The following is a 19,576-nucleotide window of genomic DNA, read 5'->3' on the forward strand; positions in this document are numbered from 1 at the left end:
AGGCTGGATCACACCTTCTTTCTCCTTTTAAAATCTTCTGTACATCATAGGGTCATTTATTCGTGGAATATTTATTGAAAACCAACCATAATGTATAGGGAAAACGCGCTAGGTGTTGGCAATACGTTGGAGAGTTTACGTGAATTATGAACCACACAAATCACATTTACATTTTATTTTCCTCTACCTTCGGAGTCTTAGCTCTTCCTTCCTTCCTTCCTTCCTCCCTCCCTCCCTTCCTCTTCTTTTTTTAAGTTTACTTATTTTGAGAAAGAGACAGCGTGAGTGGGGGAGGGACAAAGAGAAAGAGAGAGGGAGAATGAGAATCCCAAGCAGGCTCCGCACTGTCAGCGCAGAGCCCAATGAGGGGCTTGAACTCAGGAAACCCCGAGATAATGACCTAAGCGGAAACCAAGAGTGGGAGGATTGACTTAGCCACCCAGGCACCCGGGAGTCTTAGCTTTTGAGTAAATGCCACAATTCCCACTCCTTGAACACACGTTTAAGTCTCAGCCACCTAACAGTGCTGCCTGGAACCGCCCAAAGGCGTCTATTCCACCACCCAGGCCAAAACAACCTAAACTCTAACTCGAAATTTCCGGATGAGGAATAAAGGTTGAAAATGGCATTCCCAAAGTATTCCCTAGAAGGAACTTCTGCCCAGCCAGTACAAACGTAGAGAGACAGCCTTAGGTGAGACCTATTCAAAATTCAAAGAAGGCATCCTACGTCTGTCTCATTCCTCACTGCGACCATTTCATTTTTCTTGATCTTAGAGAAGAGGCCGAGATTTAAAAAAAAAAAAAAAAAAGCCAGCCGGAAAAAACAACCAGTTATTATGACAACCAAACGGGTCTGGAAAATTCAGCCAATCCACCTGCGGGAATGCCTCCTGCCTAGCCAATAGGAAGAGCGCGTCGTACGTAAGGCCGCCCAATGGGGGCGCGAGCAGCGCGGCATTTGAATCCCGTAACAAGGCGACCTTGCGAAGATCCCAAGCCGTGCGGACTGGAGTGGGGAGCTAACGGCGCCGCCGAAGCTTCTGTCCTCCCCCTCCGGTCCGCGTCCCTCCTTGGGTCGGGCGGGCACTCTTGCCTGCCCCTTCCCTCATGGCGCTGCTCCGACGCCCGACGGTGAGTCGCTCCCCACCCCCCGCTCCCGCCCCTCCCCCCCACCCCCCGCTCCCGCCCCTCCCCCCCCACCCCCCGCTCCCGCCCCTCCCCCCCACCCCCCCACAGGTAAGGGGCTTTGCCCTCGCAGCCCCCTCGCCAGCCTCTATCCGCCCCCTCTTCTCTGCGCAGGGCTTCCTCCTCCCAACGGGCGCCGCTTTCCCGTTCTGCCGGGCCACCTTCTTCCCCCGCGGCCTGCCCTCTTTACCGGCCTCTCTCTTCCTGGGATCCTCTCTGGGTTCCCCGCTTCCGCCCTGGCCAGTCCCAACCCTGGGATGGGGACAATGGAGGAAAGCGCCTCGGAGGTGGCACCTGTCAAGTGAGCGTCTCCAGCACCGGACGTCTCAGCGAGCGATCCCGGGAGTGCTCCTTGTCAGAGTGCTATCTAAATAGAGGCTCTTGTAATTTCCTTCCTCTATTCTCAGTCTCCTTGTCAGCTTAGGGGTCCGTGGTGCGGAGGGAAGGGACTGGAAGAAACTCTGTAGGTAGTAAAGTGTTCTGAAAGTTTGATCAAGTGACAGTTAATACTGCTTTTCGGAATTTTCACCTTTCGCTGTAAGTTTCCCATTTATTTCTGCACAGGAAGTCTTCCAGGCTAAGCTTACTAACATACACATTTGTCACTTAAAAAAATTAAATTTCTTTCACCAAGTGTAGTAGAGGGTTTACATATAGTTTACAACAATATGGCAGACAGAGAGGATCCAGATTCATTTATTTCATCTTTGCTAAAATCCGAGGGTTAATGGTGTTTTGGATATATTTTTTTCTGTGGGCTTGACTCGTGCTTGCATCTTTTTCTTTGCTGAAAAAGAAAGGGCCCTGACACACCTGAGTTCCATTCTCCTGGCTATAAAGCTAGTTAAAAGCTGCCAGTTTCTCCCTCCAGGTGGATTTAAACTTAGATTACATATAAGCATTAGAATTTCAGACACTTTTTAAAATTGGCAGTTGCTGCTGGAAAAACTTGTAGAGTGTGCTTTTGAGAATCCTAAAAGTAGAATGAATACAATCAGTACTTAATTCCTATCCTTTTGTGGATGTAAGTTGAATTGACAAGTAATTTTTAGTCTGCCCCATGAAGTTCTTCCGTAGTCACATTCTTTTTTTTTTTTTTTTTTAATGTTTATTTATTGATTTTGAGAGAGAGCCTGAGAGCGTGTGAACACAAGCAGGCTGGGGCAGAGAGGGAGAGAAAGAATCCCAAGCAGGCTCCCCTCTGTCAGTGCAGAGACCTGCGCAAGGCTCCATCCCACCAACCTTGGGATCATGACCCTGAGCCAAAATCAAAAGTCCCATGCTTCACCTGCTGGGCCACCCAGGTGTCCCCATAGTCAAATTCTTTTTATTCAGGGAAAGCTGGAGTTTTCCCCTGTCCCTCTGTTCTGGTAGGTCCATCGTGGAAGGCCCATTCAAATCCCCTGTTGAGAGCTTTTTTTTTTAGGATTAAAAAATTTAAGACCCCATTCTTAGGTTTAGGACATGCTGTTTTTTCTCATGAAATGTTCATCACTTCTATAATAAACTTTTTTGTATAAATTGCTTTTTCCGGCAAGTTTTGTTTCTAAGCACATTCTCTTGAAAGCAGGTTAAGGTGAACCAATGATTTTTTTTTTCTCCTACCATTTCAACTTTCTCTGAATTTGAGAGTAAAACTATTTTACCCATGAAAACTATTTCCTTTCTAAATATTTTTTAATGTTTATTCATTTATTTATTTTTAATGTTTATTTTTGAGAGAGACACAGTGTGAGTGGGGGAGGTGTAGAGAGGGAGAGGGAGACATAGAATCCTAAGCAGGCTCCTGGCTCTGAGCCGTCAACACAGAGCCTGACGCAGGGCTTGAACTCACAAAATGTGAGATCATGGCCTGAGCTGAAGTCGGACGCTTAATTGACTGAGCCACCCAGGCACCCCTAATGTTTGTTTATTTTTGAGAGAGAGAGACAGAGTGACAGAGTATGAGTAGGGGAGAGTCAGAGAGAGAGAGAGACACAGAGAGAGAGGGAGCCCAATGTGGGGCTCGAACTCATGAACTGTAAGATGATGACCTGAGCCACCCAGGCGCCCCCTAAATATTCTTGATCTAAGAGTGTCCATACTATGGCACCTCATTTTAAAAGGCAATATCTCTAAAGATCATGTCTATAGGAGCACTTCTTATTTGTAGAATGGCATAAGAATCAGAGCTAGTTCAGGTTTTAAACATCTGGACCTATTATAGCTCTTAAATAGTGTTTTAATTGCACTTGTTATTAATCTCTCTAAAGAAAAGTTTTTAAGTAGATGGGTAGAATACAGGGATCTCTAATAAGGGATTATTTCTCAAATAGCACTCAGTTATCTGTAAACCTCTTAATGAGAGTGTTTTACAGATAAGGTGGGTAAGTGATTTGCCTAATTATGATCAATCACTCAGCATTTTTAGACTTTCTGAAATGTACCTTTTCCCCCTTACAGGTAGATATTTGCATTTTCAGCTTTCCCAAATCAATTCTGCTTGTGGGTATTTGACATGAGTAAAGTATTGCAAGTTGTCTCAACTCCTCATTAACTTTTTTTCTCCCCCTCTTTTTTTTTAGGTGTCCACTGATTTGGAGAATGTTGATACTGAAGTTAATTCTAAAGCTAAGAGTCATGTGACAATCAGGCGGGCCGTTTTAGAAGAAATCGGAAATAGAGTTACAACCAGAGCTCCACACATAGCTAAGGTAATAGCCATGAGGACTGTCCATGTGCACACTAGGCTGATTGTGTGTAGCTCTGAGGAGCGACACTGACTGTCCTGCCCTGTTACATTTCTTTTTCTCGTAGAAAGCTCCGAGCACCAAAATACCTGTTCAACCCGCCAAAACAAACATCAGCAAACAACTGAAACCTACTGCTTCTGTGAAGCCAGTACAGATGGAAATGCTGGCTCCGAAGGTAGGATGGTCTATATATTTACAAACATACTTAATGAAATAGCCTGTTTTTGGCTAGACTGCAAGAGTGCCGTTATCATCACTGCAACTTTTGAAGACCATTCATAACTAGAGCTCTCCTTTGAAACAGCAGTGTACAGGGGCGCCTGTGTGGCTTAGTCGGTTAAGCGTCCGACTTTCGCTTGAGTCATGATCTCACGGATCGTGGGTTCGAGCCCTGCGTCGGGCTCTGTGCTGACTGCCAGTTCAGAGCCTGGAGCCTGTTTCAGTCTGTGACTCCCTCTCTCTCTGACCCTCCCCTGCTCACGCTGTCTCTCTTTCTCTCTCCTAAAAATAAATAAAACATTTAAAAAAAATTAAGAAAAAAAAAAAAAGAAACAGCACTGTACAAAATGAACATGGACATCCTTTTAGTGATGGTACCTTAATATAATGTTATGACATTGAATAACAAACTTAATTACCTTAATACTCAAATAAATGTAGTGATCTGAGTAACGTTTGGCAGATTTTATAACATAATCCATTATAAGAATGAACTTCCCTCTGGAGGCTGTGGAATCTGACTGTTCTGAGCCCCACACTCATATAGGAATAAGGTAAGGCCAAAATTCTGTATTGGTAAATTGCGGTCTCTGTGACTGCTTAGTTCACCTGCAGTTAGAATGCTAATGGACCCATGGGCCTAGTCACCTCCCACTGTGTTCGAGTTGATGCATGCTTTCTTTCATAGATTACAGGCATTCAGGTAATTACTATAGGACAGGCACTTGCGGTAGGTGCTGAGAATACAACAGTAACTGTCTTGCTCTTCTCAGCTTAATATAGATGTATATTTATTTTATATAGTAAAACCTTGGTTTGTGAGCATAATTTGTTCTGGAAAGGTGCTCCCAAAGCATTTGTATATCAAAGCAAATTTCCTCATAAGAAATAATGAAAACTCAGATGATTTGTTCCACGATCCAAAAATACTCATTAGAAAAAATGATTAAAATACTCTAAGATAATACAAAATAATAAAGAAAATAAGAAATATCAAGAAAAATAAACAAGTTAACCTGCACTTACCTCTGAAAACCTTCGTGGCTGGTGTGAGGGAGATAAGAGAGAGGAGAGTTATTGTGTAGGATGACTTTCGCTATCACCAACGGAATCACTGCTGTCTATCCGCTCAAGGGAATCTTCTTCTCTTCATACAACTTTAACAAGGAACTTATCCAATAACCATTGCTGCCTCCTTTTGAGGACTTTATGGAAATGTGACCTTGCATTGTCATTAAACAGATCCATCGCTCGCACTGCTACAGCCTTAATCGGGTGGTGCTTTTCTACAAAATTTTGTACTGTTTCCCATATTTTATATATCTTCCTAATCTCATTTGAAGTGGAGGGTTCCTCTGCCCTTTTTTCTTCCTCCTGCAGATGAGATGCAGATGTACACTTCTTAGAAAATCTTGCAATTTCAGCCACTCACATATCTTGTTTGTACTTCTCAACGATTTCCTTTTTTTAAAATTTTAAAAAATGTTTTATTTATTTTTGAGAGAGAGATAGAAACAGCATGAGCAGGGGAGGGTCAGAGAGAGAGGGAGATAAAGAATCCGAAGACAGGCTCTGGGCTCTGAGCTAGCTGTCAGCACAGAGCCTGACACGGGGTCAAACCCACAAACCATGAGATCATGACTTGAGCCGAAGTCGGATGCTTAGCTGACTGAGTCACCCAGGCGCCCCTCAATGATTTCCTTCTTAACTTCCACCGTAATCATCTTCTTCTTACCGCCTTTCTTTTCAACCTTTTCCTGCAAGGGGGCCATTTTATATGTTTGCATGGATGTTGACTGCAGTACAGTATTAAACTCTTGTCATATACTGTATTTAATGTACTGGCAATAAGGCAGCAGAAGAAATGGTATCTGCAGCTATCACCAGACCTAGAATGAAGCCCAGCATTCCTTAGCTTACTTTTGTGTAGAAGCCAAAGGACTGTCCATAGGTTCTTTGACGTGACAAAAAATACACTAGTGCCAGTTGTGGGCACCTTCCAGCGTTCTGAAAAATCACTGATTTCTGCCAAACATCACAGCCAGAGATTGAGCATCTGAGCATGGGAGATGGTCACCCACAATCCTGCAGCAAGAGAGGAGACCGGAAGGAAGGAGAACCATTGGCTCAGTTGTGATCATATGATGTTCGGCATCATGTACTACTCGTATTGCAAGACAGCGTTCGTTTATCAAGTTAAAATTTATTAGAAATGTTTGCTTATCTTGCAGAACATTTGCAGAAAAAGTTATTCGCAATCCAAGGTTTTACTGTATATGTAATGTACAATAATAACATATTTATAACATTGTTTGAAAATTTTCAAAATAACACATTGGATATATTTGAAAAATATATGTATTGAGCACTTAATATACACATCCAGTAGTGTTAAGGCTGATTAAGAGATATCTTCCCTTGGGGTGCCTGGGTGGCTTAGTCGGTTAAGCATCCGACTTTCGCTTAGGTCATGATCTCGCGGTTCGTGGGTTCGAGCCCCGCGTAGGGCTCTGTGCTGACTGCCAACTCAGAGCCTGGAGCCTGTTTCAGTCTGTGACTCCCTCTCTCTCTGACCCTCCCCTGCTCACGCTGTCTCTCTTTCTCTCTCTTCTAGGGAAAAAAAAAAAAAAGAGAGATATCTTGCCTTGATATCTCCCTTATCCAGGAGGAGCATATGTACCTAAAATTAAATTAGTCCCAGGGAATGATGCCAGATGCCCCTGGACCGTGGATGATTGAACATCAACTGTCTGGGGTAGATGGAAGTACCTTCCTTCAGAAGGTGCTTGTACAGGAGGGAGAGAACACCAAACGATGGAGTGCTTGGAGGAAACTTCTTGGAATAGGTGTGATTTTTAAGGACAAGGAGATGCTAATAGTAAAGAGCACTTTTTGGGGCAACAAACCACAACAGGAATCAAGGCACCAAAGCAGAAATAGGCCTATGACCTTGTCCTTTGGGTAAAGAGTCAGCACATCTAAGCTGGGTCAGAAGATTTGTGTGAGTAAGCAGAACAAAGTTGGGAAAAAGGTTGCATTTGGATTTGAAAGCCTTGGAACTAGGATTTTATCCCATTAGGCAGCGAGGAGCCTGTGGAAAGTTTTGAGGAGGTGGGAAATGATGAAAGCAGTGTAGACTGGCCATGGAAAGGATCTAAATTAGCAGGTATTGCCATTGTTCTTGCAAGAGCTGATGAGGGTCTTGAACTAGCTCGGATCGCCCCTAAGCACTCACCCATATGTGCCAGTGTCTGTAGGTGCTAAGAAACATCATTGAATATTGGGGTGTACCAGCTCTTTTCAGGGACATCGTCCTGTATTTAGAAGGAATTCTTAGGCTGTGTTGCTTAGAGTGAAGGAATAAGACCCTTAAGCACTTGAGTATTTAAGAAGCCATTTATGGGGGCGCCTGGGTGGCTTAGTCGGTTGAGCGTCCGACTTTCGCTTGGGTCATGATCTCGCGGTTCGTGGGTTCGAGCCCCGCGTCGGGCTCTGTGCTGACTGCCAGCTCAGAGCCTGGAGCCTGTTTCATTCTGTGACTCCCTCTCTCTCTGATCCTCCCCTGCTCACGCTGTCTCTCTCTCTCTCTCTCAGAAATAAATAAAAAACATTAAAAAAAAAAAGAAACAATTTATGGAATAAATTACTTTGAAAAATGAGAAAGTCAGGAAAGGGAGGTAATTCTGGGGCACGTGGCTCATTTGGCTTTAGATTTGCTGAGGTAACAGAAACATCCGCCGGAAAATACAGTCAGAAATACGCCAGCAACATCTGAAGAAGAGGGGCCGACCCGTGAGCCTTCTTGTTGCAGGTGACGGTTGCAAGCACGTTGCTTTTCGCAGCCAGGGGAAGGAACGCCAGATCAGGAACTAAAGCTCGGCCCAGATACGGAAGACCCACCTTGCTTTCATAGGCCTTTCCTTAGAGGTTTCCAGGGACATCCTAAATGCCAAACCCAAAGCAACTTTTCAGCCTTGATCTCCAGACCATTACGCAGCATTTTATGTGGGTTGCTCTTTGAATATGGTTCCTCCCACATGGCAGGAAGGCAGTTTGGCAGTGTTATTTCAAAGGGTTATTCTCCATACCTATTAAGTCTGGTTTTTCCTTCCTTTCCCTTCCTTTCTTTTCGTGACTCTGCTGGGACATGAATCCTAGTCTAGTAAGTCTGTTTTTAAAATTTATCCTAAGAAGGGGCGCCTGGGTGGCTTAGTCGGTTAAGCGTCCGACTTTCGCTTAGGTCATGATCTTGTGGTTCGTGGGTTCGAGCCCCACGTCGGGCTCTGTGCTGACTGCCAGCTCAGAGCCTGGAGCCTATTTCAGTCTGTGACTCCCTTTCTCTCTGACCCTCCCCTGCTCACGCTGTCTCTCTCTCTCTCTCTCCTAGAAATAAATAAAACATTAAAAAAAAAATTTAAAAAAAATAAAATTTATCCTAAGAAAATTATTAGAGGGACACCGAGGACTTTTAATTACTTCTGAAATTAATATCTCTTACATAATAGGGAAATATTAAGAGATCGGTTAAATTTATTTATATTCAAGTATAATTAACAGTGTTACATTAGTGTCAGGTGGACAATATAGTGATTCAACAATTCTGTACATTACTCAGTGCTCATCATGATATGCGGATTCTTAATCCTCTTCACCTGTTTCACCCATCTCCCACCCAATTCCTCTCTGGCAACTATCGGTTTGTTCTCTATACTTACGAGTCTATTTTTTTTTGTTTCATTTTACTTTTTCCTTATTTATTTTTTTATTTATGTAGTAAGTAATCTCTATATCCAACATGGGGCTTGACTCACGACTCCAAGATCAAGAGTCACATGCTTTTTTGACTGAGCCAGCCAAGTGCTCCATCTCTTTTTGTCTTTGTTCATTTGTTTTGTTTAATTTTTAAAAAAATGTTTATTTTTAAGAGTGAGTGTGAGTAGTGGAGGGTCAGAGAGAGAGGGAGACACAGAATTCAAAGCAGGTTCCAGGCTCTAAGCTTTCAGCACAGAGCCCAACCTGGGGCTTGAACTCACAAACCGCAAGATCCTGACCTGAGGATTAACGCTTAACCAACTGAGCCACCCACACACCCCTGTTTTGTTTCTCAAAATCTGCATATGAGTGAAATCATATGGTATTTGTCTTTCTCTGACTGACTCACTTCATTTAGCATTAGACCCTTTAGTTCCATCCATGTTCCTCCAAATAACAAGGTTTTATTCTTTTTTTATGGCTGAGTAATATTCCTGTGTGCAGCGCGCACGTGTGTGTATGTACACATCTTTATCCATTCATCTATGGTTGAACATTTGGGTTGCTTCCTTATCTTGGCTATTGTAAATCATGTTGCAGTAAACATAGGGGTGCCTGGGTGTCTCAGTTGGTTAAGTGTCCAACTCTTTTTTTTTTTTTTAATGTTTTTTATTTATTTCTAGGAGAGAGAGAGAGAGCGTGAGCAAGGGAGGGTCAGAGAGAGAGGGAGATACAGACTCTGAAACAGGCTCCAGGCTCTGAGCTGGCAGTCAGCACAGAGCCCGACGCAGGGCTCCAACCCACGAACTGCGAGATCATGATCTAAGCGAAAGTCGGACGCTTAACCGACTAAGCCACCCAGGTGCCCCTAAGTGTCCAACTCTTGATTTTACCTCAGGTCATGATCTCAGGGTTTGTGGATTCGGGCCCCAAGTCAGGTTCCACACTGATGTGCAGAGCCTGCTTGAGATTCTCTCTCTCTCTGCCTCTTCCCCCCTTTCAAAAATAAATAAATAAACATAGAGGTGTGCACATCTTTTCATCATCTTTGGGTAACTATCTAGTAATTTCATTACTGGATCAGAGTAAATCAACTTAATGAAATACATGGATCATTAATACCATGTTTTAGTAGAATATTTAAAGATTTTAGAAACAAGGTTTCCAGGACCTTGAGGGGTTAGCTGCTGTTAGGAAAAGGCCTTTCATTACTATTTAGTTAAAAAACAAAACTCAGTCATGAGACTCTTCAGATGTATATCAGGGAGCTGTAAGCTTGGAGTATTATTGCCAATATATATCTTGGTGGGGTATAGAGATATAGGAAGTTTCCAAAGGAATTTTTTTAAACATCTTTTTAAAAGCATATTTATTTATTTAGAGAGACAGAGTGCATGACCGAGGGAGGTACAGAGAAAAAAGGGGAAAGAGAAACCCAAGCAGGCCCTATACTCTCAGTGCAGGCCCTTGTGGGGCTCAAACTCGGGAACCACAAGGTCATGACCTGAGCCAAAATCAAGAAACAGATGCTTAACCAACTGAGCCATCCAGGTGCCCCCAAAGGAATTTCTATATGTTAAAGTAGACTTCCAGCATCCTGGGGGGATCAGGCTAAGATTGCCTTTTGCCCTTAGTGAAGTGTCAACATTGAGGCAGCAGAGCTCCCAGAGGAAGGTCACTCTGCTTATCTCAAGGACTTGTCGTTGGGCTGTCAGTTGTAAGGAAATTTAACTTTCTTCTTTTGTCTTTGTTTCCCACACCATTCCCCCTGAACAATTTTGACTCTTAAATCTTTAAAGTTGCTGAGTGGAAGGTTTTATCGTCTGTAACTTCTTCCTGCTGAATGAATGGCCTAATCTCCCTCCCTACGGATCAACATTGGTCAGTTATGTGTATGTGTGTCCATACACACATATACACACACACACACACACACATCCAAGGGATCCAAGGGAGACCGCATGTCTGGATCTTCCTGAGTGGAAAGGATCTCTGTCGGCCTCAAGTTATGGCAATGAAGGAGTCTCAGCACCAGGTGGAGAGATATGGGAGAAAACAGCAAAACATTATTAGAATTAACAAAAAGAAAATGAAGCCTATATAAGAGTCCTTTGATAGTTGACAAAAATCCTCCTCCAGTCCAAGAGTTTAACCAATTATTAAAGGAAAGAGAGGGATCCTTTAAGGCCCCAATTTGAGTGTTCATGTCAGTTAGAAACCCAGAAATATTTTTGTGGCAATTTAGAATATGTACATAGTACTCAGTTTTTATAATAGCACAAGTTTCACCTTGTGTAGCGGTTAAAACATCTAATGTCATTGTGTTTTGTAAAACTGTTACATATTTGTGTTACTTCAGTATTTAATAGAGAAATGCTATTTTGAGTGTCATTTAGGGCTTTGACTATGAACCTATTAAGAATTTCCGTGTGTCAAACAGTATCTTCCAGTCCCAAAGAGGTAACAAAGATGGATGCTAGGTGGTCATACCAATGAAACACAAAACATGTCCACCATTGTGTGTGTTTTTTTTTTTTTAAGTTTATTTATTTTGAGAGAAAGTGTGTATTTGTGTGCATGCTTGAGCGAGCGGGGAAGGGGCAGAGAGACATTTGTGCATTCCGGCAAAACCCAGAGTACAGTGGTCTACCCAGCCTGGGTGGGGGAAGCTATCGCAACTAGTTAGAGCCACAGAGCCACTCGGTCGCCTTAGAGGCCAGTCATCTAAATCTGAGCCTTGTTGAACTGCAGGCAAGATTTCAAGGGCCATTTGGTTTTGGAGGACCATCTTTCCAGAAGACTGTGGTTGTCAGGCTGAATGTAAATAGTAATTACTTTAAGGCCCAAGCTGTTTGCTGAGTTATTAGTGCAATATAAAGATGGTCCATTGTTATTTTATAGGGACCAGGGGGACCCAAAACTAGGGGCAGTGTCTTCTAGCAAGATTTTCTTCATCTCAGTGGCCTTTTGATTCAAATCAGTAGCCTGGTATAAACCCTATGTTACCCTCCATTGGTTATTTGGCAGGGGGTGGCTGGGGGTGGGAGGATAAAAATTTTTCCCTTATTATTAACCAGCTAGTCCTGTTTTTTTTTTTTTTTTTTTTTTTTTTTTTTTTTTTTTTTTTTTTTTTTTTTTTTTTTTTTTTTTTTTTTTTTTTTTTTTTTTTTTTTTTTTTTTAATATCCTCAATTCCTGTGCTATGTGAATTTACTGGTCTGAATAGACTGGAGTTATGGACTTTTATTTATTTTTTTTAGAGAGAGAGCACATGTGTGAGCAGGAGAGGGGCAGAGGATCTGAAGTGGGCTCAGTGCTGACACTGGGTCTCAAACTTACAAACTGTGAGATCATGATCTGAGCCGAAGTTAATCAGCTGAGCCACCCAGGTGCCCCTGGAGTTATGGACTTTACTGGAGTTAAGACTGGTATAAGACTTTTGCCAAATTGTTTCCTACAGATTCTAAGGTCCTGTCCTTTGGATGTTCTTTGAGGTGAATAACAGCTACCTCCTTAGGAAGGTGTAAGCTTCAAGAAGAGTGATAATTTTGGGGCCATATTTTATTGGAGAGTTATGGCTTGATTATAATCCCCTTTTCTTCAAATTGCTCTGTGGGGCTGTTGGACTAGGAAGGCATATTTAGAGTCAGTAAAGGTATTAATTTTGAGGCCCTTTGCCAACTGTAAAGCATGAATGAATGCTATTAACTCTGGTTTTGGGGCAGATGTATTTGCCTGGAGGGCTTTGGCCTCCACAGTCTGAGTTAGACTGAGTATAGCATACCGAGCTTTTCTTACCCCCTTTTCTGTGAAACTACTGCCATCCATCCGTAAAACAAGCTGTTGTCTGCATTTTCAGAAGGGGAATCTCTTAAATCTGATTGGCTAGAATTAACAAGACCAATAATCTCTGAGTAGTCATGTTCTAACACAGAAGTATGATGGTCAGGCTCAGGCAAAGGGGAGCTGGGTTTAAAGTTTGACAAGTTTTAAGAATTATTTCAGGTGTATCTATAAACATAGATTTTAGATCTGTATTAATAAGTTGACCTCCCATCATCCATTGGTGGCCTTTGGTCTCTAAGATACACTGGACCTGATGTGGAGTCATTACTATCAAGGACTGTAACATAGTAAGTTTTGAGGCTTCTTTGACCTCAAAATAGAGGCTAAAGCCTCTGTTTGCAATTGTACATCAAAGAGGTATAGTCCCTGGGACAAATATGACTAAGGAATAAAACCATTAAGAAGCCTTCTTTGTTTGAAGTCCAGCCTTAACAATATCCTAATTATGAGGAATCACTGCTAGAGTTTCCTCTAGTAGCATAGACTTATTAGGAGGAAAAGGACCTATTCAGACAATCATCATCCAATAAGTCCAGAGGAGGTTTATGAACCTGCTTGGTGGTTAGACACATTCTGCAAGAGGCCCTAAGGTCTGGATCCTGCTTTAGGGCCATAAAAGCCTGGACACAGAGGACTTAAGTCCATTTGCCCTGCTTCTTGCATAATAGATCTAACCACTAGATCCTACTAAGGGCAGGCAGTGTTACAGAATATCAGTCCTCTCGTAAATTTTGCAATCTGAATTGTTTCTAGTAGGTTAAAAGGCGTCCCAAGAGAATCCTTGGGGACTGAAGAAGTTCCCATGCTCCTAGAAAAATATAGGGTCCACTACCAACATTTCCCCCTGACTCCAGGTGGCATCCCTTGCAGGATATATCAAAGGTTCTCGGTGTCCAAAGTGACCCAAGGTATCCCTGGAATGAAAATTGCTATTGATCACCATACTACCTTGCCATGAAGGCAGTGCAGCCATAAAAGGCCCTGTAGAAGTGATGCAGCCTCCCTCTGCTTCCCCATTGCATCTTAGGCTACAAATGGGTGCCTGACATAGGGACCAAAGTACCATGCCGTGCCTTGAAAGCTGTGCCATAAAAGGCTGTGCCTTGAATAACATGCCATGAAGGCCATGCCTTCATTTACCTTGCTTTGAATAGAATGCCATGGAGGCATTGCCTTAGTTTGCCTTGAGGAACCTGCCATTTTTAACCCATGGAAAACACTGAAGTTTTACAAGGGGAAATTACCCGGTTTCGTAGTTCAAGTAGTTGGTTGGGAAAACAGTAAGGATAGAAATCCATCATGGTCTAAGCGACATTCCAACACGTGTAGTCTTTACAACCACCGTGTCTCGGAAACAGTCCCTGGCTGGTCTTTTTTTTTTTTTTAGTCATCTAATTTGTTTATTCATTTATTTTTTTTTTACAAATAGTTTATTGTCAAGTTGGTCCGGCTGGTCTTTAATTTAATTGGGTACTGGTTTCGGCTGGCTCCAAGTGGAGGTTTTGCAACCAGCTAGACCAGAGATATGGAGAAGATCACATTAGACCAGTGAGGAGAAAACCTCACACAGGAGTCTTAAGATTGGCAGCTGTGCTAGTCACTTAGGTGGCTGTTCTGGGTCTTATTACCATTCCATGGTACTAACTTCCAGCCAAAAGGCAGGTTTCCTCCCTCCCGCACCAATCCCCTCCCCCCACTCCAGAGTAGTCATGGCCTAGAGGATTGATTGTAGCCTGAGCAATTGACATGAAAGTGTTCCGATAAGACCATACTCTTTGAAAAGCCCCTGAAATGAAAGTAAAAGAAAATACCAAGGTTGTATTGAGCCTCAGAGTCCAGATGAGAAGGCTCAGCCCCACAATGGACCCCAAATGATGTGAAAAATGTTGGGGTTAGAAGCCCAAGAAAGAATTCTTGAGAAATCTTTGGTGCAAAAAGATGGTTTTATTAAACCACCACAGGAGTGGGCAGAAAGAGCTGCACTGGGGATGTGACTGGGGAAAGATTATATACTTGCAGGTTGGGAGCAGGTTAGGGATAGCCTAAGTCTCTAAGCCTCAGGACCTTGAGCTGATGTTAGGGAAAGGTCATTCATTACTATTTAGTAAAACACCAAGTCATGAGACCTTTCAGATATATGTCAGTGGGTCATAAGCTTGGGGTATGTGTGATTGCCAACATATATCTTGTTGAACAGAAGAGATAAAGGATGTTTCTCCAGGAATTTCTACATGTTAAAGTAGACTTAAGCTTCCTGGGAGGTTGGGCTAAGGTTGCCTTTTGCCCTTAGCAAAGTGTCAACATCAAGGCAGCTGAGTTTGCAGAGGAAAGTCACTCTGCCTGTCCCAAGAACTTGTCAATGGGCTGTCAGTTGTAAGGAAATTTTTTAATTTTTCTTCTTTTGCCTTTGTTTCCCACATCAGTTATTTTTGCATATGATGTTCGGCTTAAAATTTTCAGACTTTTCACTCTAGATACATATTGCTCTTCCAATTGGAGAAGGGAAATTAAAAGAAAAAAAAAGAAGTAAAAGTGTTATGAACAAAACAAAGGAGAAATTTCCTGCTGTGACCTCTGTAACTTCACTCTTTCTGAATTACCCTGCATTTCCTTGGTGACTCCTTTTGCTCTAGCTTCCTGACAAAATTGAGGCCACAGTGTTTCAGATAAAGAATTATGGACCTGTAATTCAGTTGATATAAATACCACTTCCATGGCTGAAATGTGCTTCTCGTTTTATTAGACATCAGGGATTAACGAACAGTAATTACTTCCAACTCAAAAACACATTTCTCTGAGAAATGTAATATGGAAGAGATGATTAAGTCTACAGTTGAGGGGGAAGACCCTCATCCTGGCAGATGAGTCTCTCTGCTTGCCTGGTTCTGGTCAGTCCTTTGACTTTGTCCTCCACTCTATCTGCAGTCATTGCTGCTGCTTTATAGCTAGTCCCTGGAGGAGTGGAAATGCCAGTTGTGCACAGGGTTCTAGCAGCAGTGAGCCCTGGAAAATTTATAAGCCCACGTGCTCATGAAAGCAGATGTTCCCAGTCAAATCCATACCATCCTTTGCAAAACTAGAGGGCAGGTTTCTTTCTTTGTAGCAGATGAAGCAAATGAATCACAAAGGGCTCTGGCTGAGAACTTGAAAAGGTTTCCGCTGTTCACAGGTGTTTGCAGAAGCTTATTATCCTGCAATTTTGGGAGAAAACTGTTTTTGTTGTTGATGCTTTATTTTATTTTATTTTGCTGACCAAAGAGGCTTTGGCAAACACTGAGTGGTGTGAAAGGAAGAAGGCTTTTTCCTAGCCACATTGTTTGCTGAACACTGGAAAAACCAGTTGAATGAACCACCAGCTCTGTCCAAAAGGAACCCCAGTCAAGTGGAGCAATGTCAGAGCACACATTATAACAGGGTGTAGCAGAGACAGATGCATGCCGATGAGAGGTGCTGGGGAGTCAGAGCTAGAAATTCAGATGAGGTTTTAGATTTAAGATTTGATCTAAACACTAAATTCAGTAATAGTTGTGGGGCACTCTGATTGGATGGGGGTGCCATCAAACATGGGACATTTGGGTGGGGGCTGGTGGCATGGGTGGTGAAAGAATTCACCCAAGGCAGAATGAAAGAGAGGGGTTTATTGAATATGAAGAGCCTGAAATTAAGTCCTCCATTAAGAGCAACCTCGGGCTGCACTTAGCCCAGTTCCAGGAAAAGCTGCAGCTGAATCCACCCTCAGGACCACCCTCGGATCAGCCAATCAAAAGAAATGTGTCACATTCCTGTGGTCTGAGTCAGGGCTGGGAACTGCAGGTAGTTACTCTGTACAAACTAGCCAATCACTCACTGCTTGCCTAACCCCAGGTAGGCCCTTTGAGCTCACCTTATAATTGGTCATTTTCAAAGGATTCTCAAAGGTCATGATTGGGTCCTGCCAAAAGTAACGGACGCCTCACGGATACTGAATGGTCAAAACTAGAACCATGGGTGTTGTACAATTATAATTGGTGCTTATGTGATGATGCAAAACGTACAACGTGTGCACTCTAACACCCCCGTCCCTTACCCCATAAAAACCCTGCTCGCCATTGTTCGAGGCTTCTTGCTGCCGCTGCGCCGGTAGACGGGTGAGCCCCAGCTCAAGCTTGTAATAAAGACCCTTATGTACTTGCATCCGTGACGGCTCCTTAGGGGCCTCAGGGGACTCATGATTTGGGCACAACAAATATACCACAAGGGAGGGGCATCTGGGTGGCTCAGTCGGTTAAGTGCCCAGCTCTTGATTTCGGCTCAGGTTATGATCTCAGGGTTTGTGAGTTCCAGCCCCACATTGCTCTCTGTGCTGACAGTGTGGAGCCTGCTTGGGATTCTTTCTCTCTCTCTCTCTCTCTCTCTCTCTCTCTCTGCCCTTCCCTCACTTATACTCTCCCTCTCTCAAACTAAATAAACTTTAAAAAAAAATTTAAAGAAAAAATATACATAGCAAGGGAGCAGTGGGTGGGACAGCAAAGGAGAGACTGTATGTGGGGAGGTGGTGGTGAAGGGCCACAGTTATAGGGCAGAGTGAGTGAGTATGGGACTTAGGGAATTTTCCCTTTTTTGGTAATCTTAGGAACTGTGCCTGGTAGTAACTGGTCAGTTAGAGCCTATGGTGGATTGCTTAATAAGTCTGTTTGAATTGCTTCTTTGTGTTCAGCTTGGTGGTCCCTGTGGGCCCTTTTACCTTGATCAAATTTCATTGCTCAAGCCTGTTGCAGAAAAGTGGCCTCTACAATAGTCATTATTCAACTCTGAGAATCTTTTATGGCTTAACTATCCTTAATAGAAAAACTAAATGTAAAAGGGAAAAAAATACAACTATTCACATTAAAAAAAAAAAAAAAAAAGTGCCTTTTTGGGGTGCCCGGGTGGCTCAGTTGGTTGTGTGTCCGACTTTGGCTTCGGTCATGATGTCATAGTTCGTGGGTTTGAGCCTGGTGTCGGGCTTTGTGCTGACAGCTAGCTCAGAGCCTGGATCCTGTTTCAGATTCTGTATCTGCCTCTCTCTGACCCTCCCCTGCTCATGCTGTCTCTATCTCAGAAATAAATAAAACATTAAAAAATTAAAAAAAATAAAAGATATTTTTAAAAAAGCTGCCTTTTTGGGTGCCTGCCTGGCTCAGTCAGTGGAACGTGTGTGTCTTGATACAGGGTTGTGAATTCAAGCCCCACGTTGGGTGTAGAGTTTTCTTAAAAACAAAATGTTTATTTTTATTTAGTGTTTTAGTTTTTATTTTAGAAAGTATGAGCAGGGTGAAGGGTAGAGTGAGAGAGAATCTCAAGTAGGCTCCAGGCTTAGTGCAGTGGCCACTGTGGGGCTTCATCCCACGACCCTGGGATCATGACCTGAGCCTAAATCAAGAGTTGGTTGTGCAACTCACTGAGCCATCCAGGTGCCCCAATAAATAAATTTTTTTAAAAAAGTGCTTTTCATATTTAATAACAGAAGAAACAGGTATAACAGCAAAATACTGCAGAAATACATCAAGTATATAGAAGAAAAAGTCACTTCATTTCTGGTGCCTGGGCGGTTCAGTCAATTAAGCATCCAACTCTTGATTTCAGCTCAGGTCATGATTTCATGGTTCATGAGGTGGAGCCCCGGGTTGGGCTCTGTGTTGGCAGTACAGAGCCTATTTGGGATTCTCTCTCTACCCCTACCCTGCTCATCTGTGTGCTCACACTCTCTCAAAAAATAAATAATATAAAATCAGCATGAAAAAAGGTCAGTTCATTTTTACTACTATCCCTACCCTCCAAATTCCAGTTCACTGTATTCCCTAAAGCTATTCCCAGTAAATGATTTTGCTTTTCTGCAATTGTGTGTGCTTTTTACTGCTACAAATCATGAACTGCCTATTTGGAAGCATCAGTTTTTTTGGGAGTCCTTTCTTGTACTTAATTGAAATTGTTTATCATATCATAAGGGAAGTCTGTTTTATCAAAGCTCATGCAAAAACCTACACACTTGCATATTAGTAGTAATACCTTTTCTCAACAAACCCAACTCAATAATAGTAGAATATCTGTAGCCTTTACTCAGACTACCCACTCCGTACCAAACAAGAGCTTCTGAACTTCAGCAAAATCTCACAACTTTGTTATTTTTGATATGACTTTTCATTTGTCTCTGACAACTGACAGAACTCATTCATTAATCTAATTTGAAGGCTTTTATTCTATGACTACTTTTGTCATTCAAAAGTTTGTGATGGTTACTAGTTTCTTAGCTTTCTAGGTTCTTTTTTTGAATGTTTATTTATTTTTTGTATATGTGCTGCTGAAGCGAGCACTGATGTTTGTTTATTTTTAAGAGACAGAAAGAGCAAGAGCCAGAGAGAGAGAGAGAAAGAGAGAGAAAGCGAGAGAGGGTGCACACACAAGTGGGGGAGGGGCAGGGAGAGAAGGAGACAAAGAATCTGAAGCAGGAGGCTGACATGGAGCTTGAACCCACAGACTGTGAGATCATGACCTGAGCCCAAGCTGGATGTTTAACCGACTAAGCCACCCAGACACCTGAGCTTTTTAGTTTGTTAGGACAAAGGATGACATGGCTACTGCCTCCCCAGGATTTTATAATAATTAAATTTTGTTGGAGTCCAAAAGGAATGCTTTCGAGAAATTCTAAATTAAGGAAGGACCAGAGCAATTAGCTGTGTCTTATCCTGGTGGCTTTGGGATATGGCTAAACTCAGATGTACTTCTGAATATACACAGGTAAACATTTTGGGTTGCTAAGACAGGACACACAGCATACGACGTTAGTTTCGGCCTCCTTAAACCAGGTTTGCCAGTACTGACT

General features: G+C 42.7%; 1 protein-coding gene across 1 annotated transcript in view; it reads left to right on the top strand.

The window, feature by feature from the left end:
- The first annotated feature begins 942 nt into the window (after positions 1-942).
- CCNB2 (cyclin B2) overlaps positions 943-19,576 on the top strand; it is a 29,939-nt gene continuing 11,305 nt past the window's right edge. Inside the window, exons 1-3 of the mRNA XM_039230659.1 lie at positions 943-1,133; positions 3,752-3,880; positions 3,984-4,094. Coding sequence (XP_039086590.1) covers positions 1,110-1,133; positions 3,752-3,880; positions 3,984-4,094 — 264 coding nt within the window. The 5' untranslated portion in view covers positions 943-1,109. The remainder of the gene's footprint in view (positions 1,134-3,751; positions 3,881-3,983; positions 4,095-19,576) is intronic.

The sequence above is a fragment of the Hyaena hyaena genome, unplaced genomic scaffold (genome assembly GCF_003009895.1).
Source record: "Hyaena hyaena isolate Hyena2069 unplaced genomic scaffold, ASM300989v1 scaffold_49, whole genome shotgun sequence".
In the NCBI taxonomy this organism is placed as follows: Eukaryota; Metazoa; Chordata; class Mammalia; order Carnivora; family Hyaenidae; genus Hyaena; species Hyaena hyaena.